This window comes from Acinonyx jubatus, chromosome B4, assembly GCF_027475565.1.
Source record: "Acinonyx jubatus isolate Ajub_Pintada_27869175 chromosome B4, VMU_Ajub_asm_v1.0, whole genome shotgun sequence".
Taxonomy (NCBI): Eukaryota; Metazoa; Chordata; class Mammalia; order Carnivora; family Felidae; genus Acinonyx; species Acinonyx jubatus.
In genome coordinates this window covers 16,959,848-16,978,015 of record NC_069387.1, presented here as the reverse complement: position 1 = coordinate 16,978,015, position 18,168 = coordinate 16,959,848, and the positions used below count along the sequence as shown (strand labels likewise).

General features: G+C 38.6%; 1 protein-coding gene and 1 non-coding gene across 5 annotated transcripts in view; both read left to right on the top strand.

Moving 5' to 3' along the window:
• The window catches only part of NSUN6 (NOP2/Sun RNA methyltransferase 6), a 72,572-nt gene that overhangs the window by 26,689 nt on the left and 27,715 nt on the right, over nucleotides 1–18,168 (top strand). For all 4 annotated transcript variants that reach the window (XM_015077830.3, XM_027073557.2, XM_015077831.3 and 1 more), the window contains 3 exons: nucleotides 1,049–1,130; nucleotides 5,640–5,759; nucleotides 11,357–11,501. In XM_015077830.3, coding sequence (XP_014933316.1) covers nucleotides 1,049–1,130; nucleotides 5,640–5,759; nucleotides 11,357–11,501 — 347 coding nt within the window. The remainder of the gene's footprint in view (nucleotides 1–1,048; nucleotides 1,131–5,639; nucleotides 5,760–11,356; nucleotides 11,502–18,168) is intronic.
• LOC113603743 (U2 spliceosomal RNA) lies at nucleotides 12,029–12,217 on the top strand. The gene has a single exon (XR_003425438.1). It is a non-coding gene; the product is annotated as a U2 spliceosomal RNA (small nuclear RNA).

The following is an 18,168-nucleotide window of genomic DNA, read 5'->3' as shown; positions in this document are numbered from 1 at the left end:
TTAAGTATATATATATATATTTTTTTAAATTTTTTTAAATGTATATTATTTATTTGAGAGAGAGACAGAGTATGAGCAGGGGGGGGCAGGGAGAGAGGGAGACAAAGAATTGGAAGCAGGCTCCAGGCTCTGAGCTGTCAGCACAGAGCCCATCGCGGGGCTCGAACTCCCAAACTGTGAGATCATGACCTGAGCTGAAGTTGGAGGCCTAACCGACTGAGCCACCCAGGCGCCCCAAGTATATTTTTGTTTTTCATACAAGTACCTAGCATAGTGCCTTCCAAACTGAAGGATTCAGAAACTGTTGATTGCTGTTAACAGTGATCATGAATCTGTTACCAGAAAGATTAGAATAAATCAATAAATAAAGACTCAGATGTCAAAGAAAGACAAATGCCATATGATTTCACTCATGTGGAATTTAAGAAACAAAACAAGCAAACAAAGGGAAAAAAAGAGACAAGCCCAAAACCAGGCTCCTGGTTAGATAGAGCACAAGCTGATGGTTATGAGAGGGGAGGTGGAGGTCGGGGGGGGGGGGGGGGATGAGTGAAATAAAGGGGATTAAGAGCACATTTATTCTCATGAACACTGAATAACGTATAGAATTGTTGAATCACTATATTGTATACCTGAAACTAATACAGCACTGTATACTGGAATTAAAAGGTAAAATAACAATACAACTATTGTATGTTAATGTAAATAACATTTTTAATTAAATAACTGTGTGTTGTTGTTTTTTTAAAGATTCAAGCCGTTCTTTGCTTTTTTCAGTTTGTTCAAATCTCTGAAAAACTCCTTTGTGCCTAAATGAAAATTTTATGTAACTTTATCCTTTTTAGTTTTCCTGATGGCCTTCTACTGCAGGGAATGACTCATAGACAATTCACAGGAATATCCTAAGGATTGTGGTGTTGAGTTAAAGAGGTTTTTAAAAAGGCAGAACATCCTATATTTATTGGGCTGCTTGGGTATGTTCCCAGAAGTGGAGTTTGTATAGACTATGGACTTTATACAGACTAATGTCAGATTTTCTGCTTTTCAGAGGTATAGGCATAAGAATGACAGAACCAATATACCTCAGCCCCTCATTTGACAATGTACTGCCCAACTACTTATTTTTACAGGTAAGTATTTGTCAAAGCAAAGTATTTATTAACATTGAAACATAACTTCAGTGAGTTATTTCAAATACAGTGTTTTTTTTCTATTACCATATTTTTTGTGGTTTATTTTTCTGATCTACCTTTTGTTAATGAGCAGTAAGAAAAAACTTTGTACGTACTCTCTTTTTCTCAATTGATTTTTTTTCCTAATGTTCATTTTTGCTAGAGAGCACAGGTGGGGGAGGGGCAGAGAGAAGGGGGGACGGACAGAGGATCTGAAGCAGGTCCTGTGACGACAGTAGCGAGCTGATGCTGGGCTCGAACTCATGGACCATGAAATCATGACCGGAGCCGAAGTCGGGTGCTCAACCGATGAGCCACCCAGGTGCCCCTCAACTGAATTTTAAACTTTTTTTTTTTAACCCTCTGTTGCCCAAAGGCGCTTTAACAGCTCATTATAATCATTATTTTCCATCTCAAAATATTAATATCTAAATAATGCATGTGTTAATATACATATAAGTGTATTTATAACTTTGAGTGAGATGCAGATGGTTTACTACTAACACATTTTTGTCAGGTGGTTATCAATTGCTGTGATATGACAGTTTATTTTGCCGTGTCCAGTTTATTGCATACTTTTGCAGACGGTAATTCTTTTGATTTGTTACAGTTCATTGGTTAGGTGGTATTATTGTTACTACTCCCAATATGTAATGAAGATACTGAGTATCAGATCTGTTAGGTTTCTTGGACAAGGTCATATACAGTTCATAATTAGTAATGTCTGAACCCTGACCTAAATGCACATGCCATTTACTTTCTGCTCTGCCCAGTGTTTAATCAAAAGACATAAACCCAAAGATTATTTCTAATGGGAACAAACAGGAAAACAGATTTATGTGTATTATCTGATTCCACAATAGTGATGGTGTAACACATAGGATATATAACCTACTGTATAGTTACACGCTATTATTCAAATTCTTCTTTGGTAATCTGTGCCAGCCCCCCGCCTTTGTTTTAAAATTTGGAGTTGCGCTAGGTGCTTGGAATATATTACCACAAGCATTAACTGGCTTACAATTTAAGACAGCTGATACTGAACACATTATTGAATGATGTTCAATGACCATTTAACTTGTGACACAAGGTAGTTCATAGGATGACTGGCTGAAGAAATTTATACCTTGAAGAAATCATATTTCATAAGCATAAGAGTTTGGCAACTGGTAGCCTTTGTCTACCTACTTGGTGAGGTTAGTTTATAGAATGGGTGGAATTATAGAGCTGCTGAAAAATTCCTGGGGAAATTTGTGGGGTTCTCTTTCGCTTTCTCTTTCCCGCTTTTGGATACCTCTTGGCCTTGGCATTATCCCCAAATCTATATTCTTTGTTACTTCTAACAGCTAATGCAAAAGCTTTGCATTGGAGACTTTGTTTTGCTGGGGTATGTGTATGTGTAAGGGGCTATTGATAACTGATTATTTTTCATTTTAGCACTTGAAGTTATATACTAGAATATACTTTTCAGAGTTAATTGGAGTGTTGTATACAATCATTAAAACTACAACTGTGTAATACCATTTGGCTTTTCACAGTCAAAAGGGAACTTTTGAATTGCTTAAACACAGTCCACAGAATCTCAAAATAATCTTAGATGTCCTTCACATTTGAAGTAATTGTCAGTTAAAAGTTTAGCAGTTAAATACTTACAAGAACTGCTTTCAGCTATATTCTAATAACATTTTAGTTTAACTGGAATAAAACATAGTGCCTGAAACTTAGTTTCCTCATTGCCTCATTCCTTGTAAATAATTAATTTTAAGAGCCAGATGAGGTTGGACAACCTAAGGAGCTTTTAAATAAATACTACTGCCTGGGCACTAGCACCAGAATTGGTTTTAGTTGGTCTGACTGGGGTGGGGCCTGGGTCAGGACGATTAAAAGCTCTCCCATGCAATTCTCATGTGCAGTTAAGGTTGAGAATCACTACAGCATAGCAATGGGGTGCATCTGGCTGCACATTAGAGTCACTTGGGGCAGTGTTGAAAACACTGATGCCTAGGCCCTATTGCCAGAAATTCTGGTTTCACTATTCTAGATCAGGACTAAACCTTTTTGAAAAACTCACTAGCTGATTCTCTTGTGTAGCTAGGATTGGGATATACTGTAGAGAAAGGTAGTAGACTAAATTATTTTAAGAAAAGTTTGTCATTATTTAAATATTTAATGAAGCCTTTTCATTTGGACTGTTTGATAATTTCAATTTATTGCATGGCCAGAAGGTTCTTAATGTATTATTTATGTTTGATTGCAGATTTCTGTCATTTTTGACCCATACCTTAATGTTATTAGGAGACAAGTATAACCAGTTGTCTTCAGATAAGGAATCACCAAATCTCCAGTAGCCACATACATGTTTTAGTGTTTTCATATTGGAGTGCAATTTTTAAATATTTTTGGAATAAATTAGACCATTGAAGAGAAAATCTGTAACAGGTTAAGCTGTTTTTAGTGTTTAATGTGGAGGGACTGCTCTTCAGATGCCTGAATGATTTGCATTGATTTTAATACTTCCTGTTTCCATAGGGGGAGTACTTGCTCATTTGTGTCTGCTTTCTCACGTTGATTTTCTGTTTTCAAGTGGTAATCTTGGATTCACTTGAGAGCATTGTAACCTTCTCCCAGTTCTTGAGAACATACTAATGGATACAATTCCCGTGAGAACGAATGGACACCTTTAAACTTTAAATAGCTCTGTGCTTGCCAAGTAATTTAAAAACTGCATTACTTTAAAGACAATGCATTACTTTGTAATATTCTAGCTTTTAAACAATATTTATTTATTTTGAGAGGGAGAGAGCATGTGTGCATGAGTGGGGGAGGGGCAGAGAGCGAGGAGAGATAATTCCAAGCAGGCTCTGTGCTGTCGGCGCAGAGCCCAATGCAGGGCTTGAACTTGTGAACCATGAGCTCATGACCTGAGCTGAAATCAAGAATTAGATGCTTAACCGACTGAGCCATCGAGGTGCCCCAGTATTTCTATTTTATTTGAGGCAATCTGTTATCCTAGAGTAGCAGTCCTTATGTGATCAATACTAATAATCAGGTAAGGTATAACTTACTGTAGTATAATTTACTACTGCGGTATCTGAGTTGTCCAGTCTCATAATACATTTCTGGGTGCCAATCAGAAACAATAAGATTTTTTTTACATTTTACTTTTCTCCTACAGAAATGTGGTCATGGTGGGGAGATAGGAACCCAAATGTCTTTGACTGGCATTAGCATAAAACTAGAATTCTTAAGTGGGCATTAGATGGTGAAGCACCTGAAGTTGCAAAATTTTATACATTTTCTTAGAAAAAAACCTAGAGCTTTCTTACATTTCTAAAAGGGCTTTGACCTTCAAAATGTTGAGAATTGTTGGGGCACCTGGGTGGTTCAGTCAGTTAAGTATCTGACTTTGGCTCAGGTCATGATGCTCACGGTTCATGAGTTCGAGCCCCACATCAGGCTCTGTGCTCAGAGCACAGAGCCTGCTTGGGATTCTCTCTCACCCTCTCTCTCTCTGCCCCTCCCCTGCTCTCTTTCTCTCTCAAAATAAATAAACTTAAAAAAATACTGAATTGTTGAGAAAAAAACATGATTTGCTAAATTGATTAGGGAAATGCATCTGTGCACGTGTGTCTTGTGTGTGAAGGTCCTATGAGATCATAGGATAATCTAGGAAATTGTGAATTTCATGACACTAGTATTTTTACAGAAACCATATTTTAGTGGAGGATGCTGTACTGGACTGCCTCCAAAGATGTGTTTATGTTCTGTGATTCTTAACTTTAAAATGATTTAGAATCATTAGGGACATCTGGGTGGCTCAGTTGGTTAAGCATCCCCACTCTTGTTCTCAGCTTAGGTCTTGATCTCAAGGTTGTGAGTTCAAGCCCTGCACTGGGCTATATGCTGGGCTCTGCGCTGGGTATGGAGGCTACTTTAAAAAATGGGGCGCCTGGGTGGCTCAGTCGGTTGGGCATCCGACTTCAGCTCAGGTCACGATCTCGCGGTCCGTGAGTTCGAGCCCCGCATCGGGCTCTGGGCTGATGGCTCAGAGCCTGGAGCCTGCTTCTGATTCTGTGTCTCCCTCTCTCTCTGCCCCTCCCCCGTTCATGCTCTGTCTCTCTCTGTCTCAAAAATAAATAAACGTTAAAAAAAAAAATTAAAAAAAAAAATTAAAAAAAAGGATTTAGAGGGGCACCTGGGTGGCTCAGTCGGTTGGTTAAGTGTCTTGACTTCAGCTCCGGTCATGATCTCAGGGTTTGTGAGTTCCAGCCCTGCGCTGGGCTCTGTGCTGACAGCTCAAAGCCTGGATCCTGCTTCGGATCCTGTGTCTCCCCTGTCTCTGCCCCTCCTCCCATGCTCATCCTCTGTCTCTGAATAATAAATGAATGTTAAAAAATTAAAAAAATAAAATAATAATTAAAAAAAATTTAGAGTCATTGGTAATTGATTTTTTGTTTTCCCTTATAGAATTTGCCATCTGCCGTCGTAACTCATGTTCTGGATCCTCAACCTGGAGAGAAGATTCTAGATTTGTGTGCAGCACCCGGAGGCAAAACTACACACATTGCAGCATTAATGCATGATCAGGTAAGACTGTCTTCACAGCAAACACTGCTCTCAACATATTACGTATTTCAGTGTTGAAAGTAGCACTACATATAACTTAGGAAACATGCAGACATTTATAATCTGAATTATTATAGATTCATCCAAAGTGAAGACTCTTCACTGATGGGATTCATCACATGTTGAGTGTAGTATATAATTATCATTTGTAAACACCATTTTAAGATCTTCTTAAATCCCAAATTTGCTAGTACATTTGTAAAGTAGAAGTCTTCTTCATAAATATACATTTAAATGAAACATTGAAGAGATTTTTTATGTTCTTAAGTATAAGGCTTGATACTTTTTAAACTATTCAATTTTGCCACTAAGAGTTAATTTGCACATTACTGCAGTATCGAATTATACATCCATCCATACATATGTACTTATATGATACACGTCAAACACATCTTGAGACTTATAAAAGCTGTATGATCTGTCTTAATTACAAAGCTTGGTTTATTGTCACAAGATAGAGTAAGTCGTGGATAACTTTATCTCACATTTTACCGCCTCTACCTCTGTGTGTATGTATTTGACAGTATGTTTTCTTTCATTATGGGTTAGTCTTACCTGTTTAGAACTCAGTGTGACCTTGTAACCATTCTATACTGCAATTGCAGTACTTCAGCTCAAGAGGATACGGCTGGCTGATGCCATCTTTCTTCTTATTTCAAATTCCATACAATTAAGTGGTTCCTAAAATACTGAGACATGCTAGTGTCTTCACTTACTTTGATCTGAAGTCAGATTTTAATTGATTGTTCGGTTGATTAAACAGATATTTAATTAGTACTTCCATGTGCCAGGGACTGGGCATGTAGCAATAAACCACAGTGACCAAAATCACCTTCTTCATGTAGCTTGCATTCTAGTTGCGAGGAGACAGATACTAAACTAAATGAATACAGGGTCTGGCATATGTGATTGCGATAAGGGCTACGGTGAAAAGTGAAGGAAGGTGAGGGGAATTGGGGTTCTTGGGGGGTGGGAGAGTGAGGAGGCAGTTTGAAGGAGGGTGGGGAGGGAGATCCACACTGGGAAGGCGGCTTTTGAGGAAAGACTTGGAGGTGCTGAGCAATGTGGAGGTCTGTGGAACGCGTGTTTTAGTGAGAGGAAACAGCAAGTGCAGGTGTGCCGAGTCTGGAGGGCACCTGACTTGTTTGAGGAGCCTCTGCAGTTTGCTGAGGAGGACGGGTAGAGAAAGAGCAGTCAGAGAGGGAGGGCCCAGGGGAGGACGTTTGGGTAGAGCAGCTTGCAGGGTGTGTCAGGACTTCACCTGCACTCGAGTGATGGGAAGTCGTTGGAGGTTTTGAAGAGAGAGTGGCATAAGCCTTACTATTTCAAGTATCGTTTTGGCCACTGCATTGAAGAGAAGCTGTAAGAGGGCAAGGGTGACCAGTTAGGAGACCGTAATTCAGGGAAGCGTCATGGAGGCGGGAAGTTCTGGAGTGGTTTTTAAGGTGAGGTTGTAAGGAGCTGCAGACGCACTGGAAGTGGGCTGTGGACATGAGAAAATAATGGAGGGTGACTCCTCCAGATTTGGGCCTGAGGAAATGGAGAGAGCGAGCTAGGTGGGGATGACTGGGAGGAGCAAGTTCTGCAGGGAAAAGTCAGAATTGAGTTTTGGAGATAATAAAGTGAAGTGTCAGACATCCAGAGGATGACGTTGAACAGGCAATTGGGTATTTGAGCCGGGAGTTCAGGAGAGAGGCCTGGACTGGAAATAAAACTTTGGATTGGAAATGTAAACATATACGGAATAGAGATTTGGACCTCATCAGCATATAGATAATGCGTAAAGGCATAAAACTAGCGTGGGTGGCAGTAGAGAGTAGAAGAGGCCAGAAGACTGAGCTGCCTGGGTACCATGGGCCAACATTCAGAAGCTGGGAGAAGGAGAAGGAGTGGCCAGCTATGTCAGAGGGAAACCAGAGGAGTGTGCTACCCTGGAAACTAGGTGAAGGAAGGGACTGAAAGGTAATGGAGAGATCAACTGTGTCACATGTTGTTGCCGGCCCGTAAAAGGAGGACTAAGACGTACCAGTGGACTTAGCACCACGTAGGTGATGGGTGAGCTTCTCATGAGCAGTTTTGGTGAGTGGAAATGCTTGCTTGGATTGAGAATGAGAAGAATCTGAAAAAGTGAATCAAAACAGCTCCTTTGGTCGTGGTGAGGGTAGTTATTTGTACAAGAATGCAGTGAAGGGGCGCCTGGGTGGCTCCGTCGGTTGGGCGTCTGACTTTGGCTCAGGTCATGATCTCACACTTTGTGAGTTCGAGCCCCTCATCGGGCTCTGTGCTGACCTCTTGCTCAGCTGGAGCCCGCTTCGGATTCTGTGTCTCCCTATCTCTCTGTCCTCCCCTGTTCATGCTCTCTCTCTCTCTCTCTCTTAAAAATAAACATTAAAAAAAAAAAAGAATGCAGTGAAATGGGGCAGTAGTGGGAAGTGAACTCAGGGAATACTTTTTTAGGATGAGAGAAATGATAATGTTTATAGGCTAATGAGAGATGCATTAAAAGGGGAAACATGTAACACCAGAGAAAGCAGGGAAAATTCCTGGACAGTATCTTTGAGGAGGTGACATGGGCTAGGATTTGATGCACAAGTGGCTTTAGTTGGTAGCCTGTGATAGTTTATCCCATGGAAATAAGAAGGGAGGCTGAGTACATAGGTGCAGCTGTTGGTGGGCTGGTCAGTGTGGGAGGACCTGGATGGTCTCTTCTGATCATTTGGCTTTTCTCAGTGAAATAGGAAGCAAGGTCATCAGATGAAAATGGGGATGGGGAAGGAGGCGTTAAGAGCTAGGAGGTAGGAAATACCAGTCCAGGAAGTGGAAGTGAGGACGGGTGTCAACACGCCGTAGGAATCCAGTTAGCACTGTGGGCTCCCTGAAGACATGAATTTGAGGCAGGATTAGTTGGGATAATGATGGGCTTTTTTTTTTTTTAAGCTGCCTGGGGGTAGACAGGAGGTTGGTGAAGAATGGAGCTTAACCACAGCAGCATTTTTCCCATGCTTACGTCTAAGACGCAAAAGCATGTGTAGAAGAGAGTGATTTGATGTCACGTGGAATCTAAGCTGGGTGAGGAGCACAGCCAGGATAGTAAAAGACTGAGGCAGTGTGGATCCATTCTTGATTTTCTGAATTAGCTCACATTTCTTCAGTGGGAGGATTTCTTAGGCATCTAGAAAACTCAACAATTTTTGTCACAGTACTAATTTATAAATAAAAACTTACCTACCTGAGGTGTGAGACTTTCTGGCATAGAAATACACGTCCGTAAGGCTTACCAAAGCCCTTCTGCTCTAGCTGATTTACTTCATAGAAGTAATATTTGCCCACTCCCCAAAGTGCCAGGTGTTGGACTTTGCCAGGTGATCGTTTTTGATCTGTATTTGATGGTTTTTAGGATGCTTAAGCGATTTACAAGCAATCTTGCACAGAAAATAATAGGAACATTTACTGTGTCAAGGTGAAATTGTAACTTTTCCCTTTCATTAGTGCAAATCATTTTATCCAAAGACTTCTGATGAAAATTCACATTGCTTGCATATTAGTATATAATACTGTCGTAACTTCTGAAACATTCACTGTGTCACAGAGGGATAAAACATGTATAAATTTATATTTTTAATAATTACACTGAAAGGTTAAAATCTGTCTCTGCACTGTATGTGTGTATCTACAAACACTATATATAGGCACTGTATATATACGTACTGCGTGTGTATATATATGCCTTCTGTACACAGGTACCCTACACACAGACACACTTGCGGTAACACTAGTATAACCTCAGTGAGTGGCCTTAAGGTAAGTAAGGAAGAAAAAGATACTTGTTTAAATTTTGTGGAATTAATACTCTGGGTTCATTAGAGGAGATATACTTTCCTGTTTACTTATATTCTTGTTTATCCAAAAAGAATTTAAAGTGGTAACAGTAAAAACTTTAAGGAAAAATGCATTAAATATCACCAGAGTGTAAAATGCAGAACAAGATTCATTTTATGGAGTTGTGGTGTGTAAATGCAGATCCTTTTTTAGATTCCTTGAAATCTTAATTGTGAAGATTATGATATGCCTTGAAGAAGTAATCATAATCCCCCCCGCCTTAATTTATGGTATATGATATTTATTGTATTGGCTTAGAAGTATTTATTCACAGATATTTTATGTTCTCTAATAAGAAGTCATTTCAAAGAGAATCTGGGTATTTTAAGTGTGTCCATGTTTTGTTGTTCCGTTTTCTAGTGTGTAAAAACGACCACAAAAACCTTAGCAGCCTACGACTAAACATTTATTCAGCTCAGGAGTCTGGGATTCAGTTGATCCCTGCAGGGCTTGCTTGTGCACCTGATCAGCTGCAGGCCAGCTAGGGGTTCCCATGGTCTTGGGTGGGCTCGTTCACTTGAATTTGGCTGGTGTTGGCTTATCTAAAGTGACCTCAGCAGAGACCACTAGGGTACCCTGCTGCTGGTTCCTTTCTCTTATCTACCTGCTAGGGGTAGTCAGGGGACTAGCCCAGCAGAGGGCAAACATTGAAGGTTGGGAGCACAGAGGGCAAAGCAGAGAGCAAAGCCACCTGTTCAAGTCCTTTCCACAGCTCTGTTTGTATCACATTTATTGTCATCCCATTGGCTGACGCAAGTCCTGTGGCTCAGCTCAATAGGAAAGGCAAGGGACTGCAAGGTGAGTGCCAAAGGGTGGGGGATATGTGGAGAGTTGAGTTGGAGTTAGGCAATTCCCCCATAGTGGGCCGCCAGCAGAAATGAACAACTTTGAATAGAAATATTTGAGCTTGCGTGAATTCCAGATTTTATTGCTGTTCTTGATGTGTTGTTATTTATTTTGATATTTAAGCAAGTTTTATGTGAGTGTAGCCTCTAGTCTTGTACTTCTGTAAAAGTAGCCTTCACCCATCACCACAGTAATGCATTTGAAACTTATTCCAGTTGCTGTTGCTTACTTTTCCAGTTCAACTCTCTGGAAATGGTTTTCCTGTTTGTCAAAATATTAATAGGAAAACTGTGTCTACCACTAACCTGGTGTCACATTTAGGAACATCATCAGCAAATTTTCAGCATTGTTGTCTATGCATTAGATGCACATGTCATACAAGGATGTTGTATATAAAAAAAAAAGCAAGAAAAGACATTGAAGAGTTAATCTCACCATCTCTGCAATATCATTTCATAGCATATTTTTAAAACCATATGAATGTCACAAGGCATTTGTAGAAGTGTGGTATCATCCTCATTGACTTTTTTAAAAAAACTGTTTATTTTAAGAGAGAGCAAGTGGGGTATGGCCAGAGAGAGAGGGAGAGAGAGAACCCTAAGCAGGCTCCATACTCAGCATGGAGAAGGATGCAGCGCTTGATCTCATGACCGTGAGACCATGCCCTGAGCCAAAAGCAACAGTCAGATGCTTAATGAAGTCACCTTTAAGGGTGGTAGTAAAATAGAGAAGACCATAATTTTTCATCAGTTTTCCACAGTATTAATAGTTTTCTTGACTGCTTTGGGTATACACCTTATTTTTATGTGTTTTTTTTTTTGTTTGTTTTTTAGGGAGAAGTAATAGCACTGGATAAAATATCCAACAAAGTAGAAAAAATAAAACAGAATGCTTTATTGTTAGGGCTGAATTCCATCAAGGCATTTTGCTTTGATGGAACAAAGGCTCTTAAACTCGATATGGTTAAGGATGCTGAAGGTGAGTTAAATTTTGTCTTTATAGGCTTCTGTAATTGGCTTTTGGAAACAAATAGATTTTGCTATCATTGTTCTAGCCTTAAAATATCCATAAGACCTCGAAACTGGCATGGATTTAAGCTATGTTGCCATAATAGATACCATTTTGCTTTTCATCTCATCCCTAAATTTCAGATTTTAATAATGTACAATCATATCCCCAAGACTTGGTCAAACCCTTTGGTCTTACTGTATTTGTCTTAATTTCATGTTGAATCTCAGAAAGCTTATTAGCCTTTCAATTTTATGATTCTTGGGCTATTGTGTTTTCTTCATTTTCTTGAGAGAATGGGGCTGTGGAGCTAGGAAGGGAGGAAAAACTGCCACATGTCTTGTTTTAGAACAAAATGTTGTATTAAGTCACTCGATAGCTCTGTTTCTTTGTTTAGATTTGATTTCATGAAGTACTCCAGAAACTTGCATATTTTAATGAACTAATTGGCATTCGTGTTCCCAAAATGTGCATTGATTAAAGATGCTACTTGATTAATCACTTCTTGGCCTTTTGGCTAGGATCAAGTGTAGTGCCTGCTCTTATCAGTTGAATATCTGCTATGTCCTCTCTCTGAGGACAATATATCACAAGATTTTGGCACCAGGAGATGGAACAGGAACTTGCTCCGTCCACTCCATGCATCGACCTGTGTTCCCAGTACTCCCAGGAATGGTGCACCTTTTTGAGGGAATGAAAATTGTCCAGGGGAAAAAAATCCTACCTGATTAAAGGTGACTTTTATTTTATTTTATTTTTAATGTTTATTTATTTATTTTGAGAGAGCACGTGAGCTGGGAAGGGGCAGAGAGAGAGAGAGAGAGAGAGAAAGAGAGAGAGAGAGAATCCTAAGCATACTCTGCACTGTCAGCGCAGAGCCGGAGGTGGAGCTTGATCTCACAGAATCGTGAGATCGTGACCTGAGCTGAAATAAAGAGTTGGATGCTTAACTGACTGCGCTACCCAGGTGCCCTTAAAGATGACTTTAAAAAACTGAGGCCATGGTTTTGATTCCCCACCCCTTATAGCCCATCTAACGTTCCCATATATAAGCTGTTGTTTTTTTTTTTAAGAATGACTAGTAGACAATGGACAGCTCAATATAATCCATTACTGTTACTTTACTGAAATCATTGGTAGGTGACCAGTTTTTACATATCACTGAATAAAGTGATCATACTTATAAGCATAATAGGTTGAGATTAGGGTAAGAACAATCGAGATGTAGGGGTAGCCATTTTAGAGGTTAGTCTCCAGTGCTATAGCGGGACATATATTAACTGACTTGGAATAGTTGATCACTGAGTTTTCACTCATTTACATCACTGTATTAGCTAATGGTCCTAGGTTGTCATCTTCAGGTATTTTTTGCATCAAGACTTGTTTCGTCACAGATACGGGATGGTAGTTTGATTTGGGGTATTAAAGCTAGAATGTCAGGCAAAAGACATCTGATGGAAAATGCATCAGTAATGTGAACATCGCCATATCTTTGAGATTCCTGGAAAGTGAGGAGAGTTACTTTGTGATACCTACCTAATGTGTAATAAACCACACGGGAATAAACAAATGCAGCACATGGAACTCTTCCTAGAAAAATAGGGATTGTTCAGAGGAACAAGTTCTGGACTATGATTTGTCTTCTTACAGAGGTGGGAATAGGTCAGACTTAATTGCCTGATGACATGAGAACAGCATTTCATGGTCAGTTATTGTTAACCTAAAAGAGTTAGCCAGGGGATTTACATTAGGGTATAGGCTCACAGGCTGTATCAAAGAGACCCAGAATTCAATGGCTTAGAAAATATAAAAGCATTTTTTGTTTCCCTGTTTTCGTTGTTTATTTTGGTCTCACCTAGCAGAAGTGGTCATTCAGTCCTGGTAATGTTATCTCTGGGTCCAAGATAGATGTTCTGGTTCTTTCAAGGGGAAGGGAAAGGATATCAGAATTCTTCGTAATGCATACTACAGCTGGCCAGATTAGTCATTTGATGATCGATTTAGCTGCAAGTGGGGGCTGGAAAACGTCGTCTTTAGCAGTGTAGTGGTGTGCCCAGTGCAAACCATGACTGTAGGAAAAGAGGATAATGGGCATTAAAGAACAGCTAGCAGTCTGACGAAGGCTTTGTAGTGCTAAGGTGGTGATGGTGACCATTTACATTTATTCGTAAGATTTTTAAAATTTTTAGTATTTTAGTTGACATAGTGTTACTAGTTTCAAGTATAATATAACAATCCTACAATTATGTACATTATTCTGTGCTCATCACAATTAAGTCACCCTCTGTCATCATAAAATGTTCCCACATTATTAACTTTTTCTTTTTTAGCATTTATTCATTTTTTAAGAGACAGGGAGAGATAGAGTGTGAGCAGGGGAGGGGCAGAGAGAGGGAGGGAGACACAGAATCAGAGGCAGGCTCCAGGCTCTGAGCTGTCAGCCCAGAGCTCAAACCCACAAACCGTGAGATCATGACATAAGCTGAAGTCGGACACTTAAACCGACTGAGCCACTCAGGCGCCCCAAATGTTACATTATTGACTATATTCCCTACACTGTGGTTTTTTGTTTGTTTGTTTGTTTTGTTTTGTTTTGTTTTATCTCTGTGACTTACTCATTTTATAGCCAGAAGTTTGTACCTCTTAATTTCTTTCACTTATTTTGCCCATCAACTCACCCGCCTCCCTGCTGGCAACCACCGGTTTGTCCCCTGTATTTGAGTCTATTTCTGTTTGTTTGTTTATTGTTTTGACATTCAAAGTCTACATGTATGTGAAATCCTATGGTATTTGTCTTTCTCTATCTTATTTTACATACCCTCTAGATCCATCCATGTTGTTGTGAATGGCAAAGATGCCTTTCATTTTTATGGTTGACTATTCCGTGTGTGTGTGTATACCAACCACATCTGTATCCATCTATCAGTAGACACTGGGAATTGCTTCCGTATATTGGCTGCTGTAACTAATGCTGCAGTAAATGTGGGGGCGCATATATCTTTCTGAATTCATGTTTTCATTTTCTTCAGGTAATTATCCAGATTACTGGATCATGTGGTATTTCTATTTTTAATTGTTTGAGGAATCTCCATACTGTTTTCCATAGCAGTTGTATTGATTTACATTCCCACCAACAGTGCAAAAGATTTTTCTTTACATCCTTATATATTATTTCTTGTCTTTGACACTAGCCATTCTCACTGTTGTGTGAGGTGAGATCTTACTGTGGTTTTATTTTGCATTTCCCTGATGATTAGTGATGTTGAGCATCTTTTTGTGGGTCTGTTGGCCATCTGTGTGTCATCTTTGAAAGAATGTCTTCAGGTCCTCTGCTCACTTTTTAATTGTATTCTTTGGGGTTTTTTTTTGGTGCTGAGTTGTAGAAGTTCTGTATGTATTTCAGATATTAACACCTTACAGATAGATATATCATTTGCAAAATCTTACGTCAGTAGGTTTGCCTTTTCATTTTTCTGATGGTTTCCTTCACTGTGCATAAGCTTTTTATTTTGGTTTAGTTCCAATAGTTTATTTTTGCTTTTTTTTCCCTTTACTGCAGAGACGTATCCATAAATATGTTGCTAAGGCTGATGCAAAGAGATGACTGCCTGTGTTTTCTTTTAGGAATTTTATGGCTTCAGGTCTCATATTTAGGTCTTTAATCCATTTTGAATTTATTTTTGTGTTTGGTATGAGAAAGTGTACCAGTTTTACTCTTTGGCATGTAACTGTCCAGTTTTCCCAGAACCATTTATTGAAGAGACCATCTTTTCCCCACTCCCCTTTGCATATTCTTGCCTCCTTTTTTATTAATTAAGTGAACATAAAAGCATGGTTTTATTTCCAACCACTGTATTCTTTTCCATTGATCTTTTTTTGTGCCAGTACCATATTCTTTCAGGTTACTATAGCTTTCTAGTGTATCTTGAAATCTGGAATTGTGATACCTCCAGCTTTCTTCTTCTTTTCCAAGATTGCTTTGGTATTTGAGGTCTTTGTGATTTCATACACATTTTAGTATTATCTGTACAAATTCTGTGAAAAGCACGGCAGTTATTTTGGTAGGGATTGCATTGAATCTGTAAATTTCTTTTGGTAATATGGGAATTTTAACAATATTCTTCCCATCCGCGAGTATGGCATATCTTTTTATATGTATTGTCCTCAGTTTCTTTCCTCAATGTCTTACAGTTTTCAGAGTATGGGTTTTCCCCTCGGTTGAATTTATTCCTAGGTATTTTATTCTTTTTGGTGTAGTTGTAAATGGGATTATTTTATTATTTTTCCTTCTCCATATAGAAACACAATAGATTTCTCTGTGTTAACTTTGCATTCTGTAACTTTACTGAATTCATTTATTCTAATTTTTTTTTAATCTTGAGGGTTTTCTATATATAGTATCATGTCATCTGCAAAGAGTAACAGTTTTGTTTTCTCCTTACCAATTTGGATCCATTTTATTTCTTGTCTGATTGCTGTGGCTAGTACTTCCAGTACTATGTTGACTAAAAGTGGTGAGAGTGGACATCCTTGTTTTATTCCTGATCTTAGAGGAAAAGCTTTCAGTTTTTTGCTATGGACTATGATATTGGCTATGTGTGCTTCATATATGGCCTTTATTATATTGAGGCATGTTTCTCCTAAACCCACTTTGTTGAGAGTTTTTATCACGAAGAGATGTTACATTTTGTCAGATACTTTTTTCTGCGTCTATTGAGATGATCCTATGGTTTTTTTTTTTAAGTTTATTTATTTTGAGAGAGAGAGAGAGAGCGCACGTGCACACGAGTTGGGGGGAGCAGAGAGAGAGAGAATTCCAAGCAGGCTCTGCACTGTCAGCACAGAGCCTGATGTGGAGCTCTAACTCACGAACCATGAGATCATGACCTGAGTTGAAATCAAGTGTTGGATGCTTAACCATCTGAGCCACCCAGGTGCCCAGTCCTGTGGTTTTCATCCTTCCTCTTGTTAATGCGATGTATCACGTTAGTATGTGAATGTTGAACCATCCTTGCATCCCTGAAGTAAATTCCATTTGGTAGTGGTGAATGATCCTTTTCATGTATTGTTGAATTTGGTTTGCTAATGTTTTGAGGATTTTTGCACCTGTCTTTGTGTCAGGGATATGGGCCTGCAGTTTTCTTTTTCTGTAGTGTCATGTCTACTTTTGGTATAAGGCTAATGATGGCTTGTTAGAATGCCTTTGGAAGTTTTTCTTCCTATTTTAGTTTTTGAAATCGTTTGAGAATAGGTATTAACTCTTCTTTAAATGTTTGGTAGAATTCATCTTTGAAGCCATCTGGCCCTGGACTTGTGTTTGTTGGGAGTTTTTTGATTATTGATTTAATTTCACTACTAGTAACTGGTCTGTTCAAATTTTCTATTTCTTATTAAGTGTTGGGAGATTGTATGTTTCTAGGAATTGATGCATTTCTTTTACATTTTCCAGTTTGCGTATCATTTTTTTGTAGTGTTCTCTTAGAATCCTTTTTATTTCTGTGGTGTCAGTTATTTCTGCTCTTTTATTTCTGATTTTATTAGAGTTTTGATGAATCTGTATAAAGGTTTATTAATTTTGTTTATTCAATTATTGATCTTTACTGTTTTTTTTTTTAGTCTCAATTTATTTCTGCTCTAATCTTTTTATTTACTTCCCTCTAATTTTAAGCTTTGTTCTTTTTCCTTGTTTCTTTAGTTATACGGTCAGATTATGTGAGATTTTTGTGGTTTCTTGAGGTATACCTATATCACTGCAAACTTCTGTCTTAGAACTGCATTTGCTTTGTCCCAAAATTTTGGACTGTTGCGTTTCCATTTTCATTTGTCTCCGGGTATTTTTTTATTTCCTTTTTTATTTCATCATTGACCCATTGACTGATTAGTAGCATGTTGTTTCGCCACCATGTATTTGTGTTTTTTCTTGTTTCTGTTTTTTAAATAATTGCTTTCTAGTTTCATATTGTTGTGGTTGGAAAAGATAATTGATATGATTTCAGTGTTTTTAAACTTAGTGAGGCTTGTTTTGTGGCCTGACACGTGATCCGCTTTGGAGAATATGCCATGTGCACTAGAAAAGAATGTGTGTTTTGCTCATTTTGGATGGAATGTTCTGTATCTGTTAGGTCCATTTGGTCTAATGTGTATTTCAAAGCCACTGTTTCCTTGTTGATTTTCTGTCTGGATATTTTATCAGTTGACGTAATTAAGGTGTTAAAGTCCACTGCTATTATTGTATATTAGTATTGTATTGTTATTTTATGTCTGTTAATATTTGCTTTATGTATTTAGGTGCTTCTATGTTGGGTGGATAGATATTTACAATTGTTATATCCTCTTGCTGGCTTGATCCCTTTATCATTATGTAATACCCTTATTTATCTCTTATTAGAATCTTTGTTTTAAAGTCTGTTTTGTTTGACATAGGTGTTTCTGCTTGGCTTTTTAATTTTTTGCTTCTGTTTGCACAGAATATCTTTTTCCATCCCTTCATTTTCAGTCTCTGTGTATCTTTAGGTCTGAAACAAGTCTTTTGTAGACCGCCTAGAGACAGGTCTTGGTTTTTATTCATTTAGTCACCTGTCTTTTGAATGGAGCATTTATTTAAACTTAAAAGCAGTTATTGATAGGTACATAATTA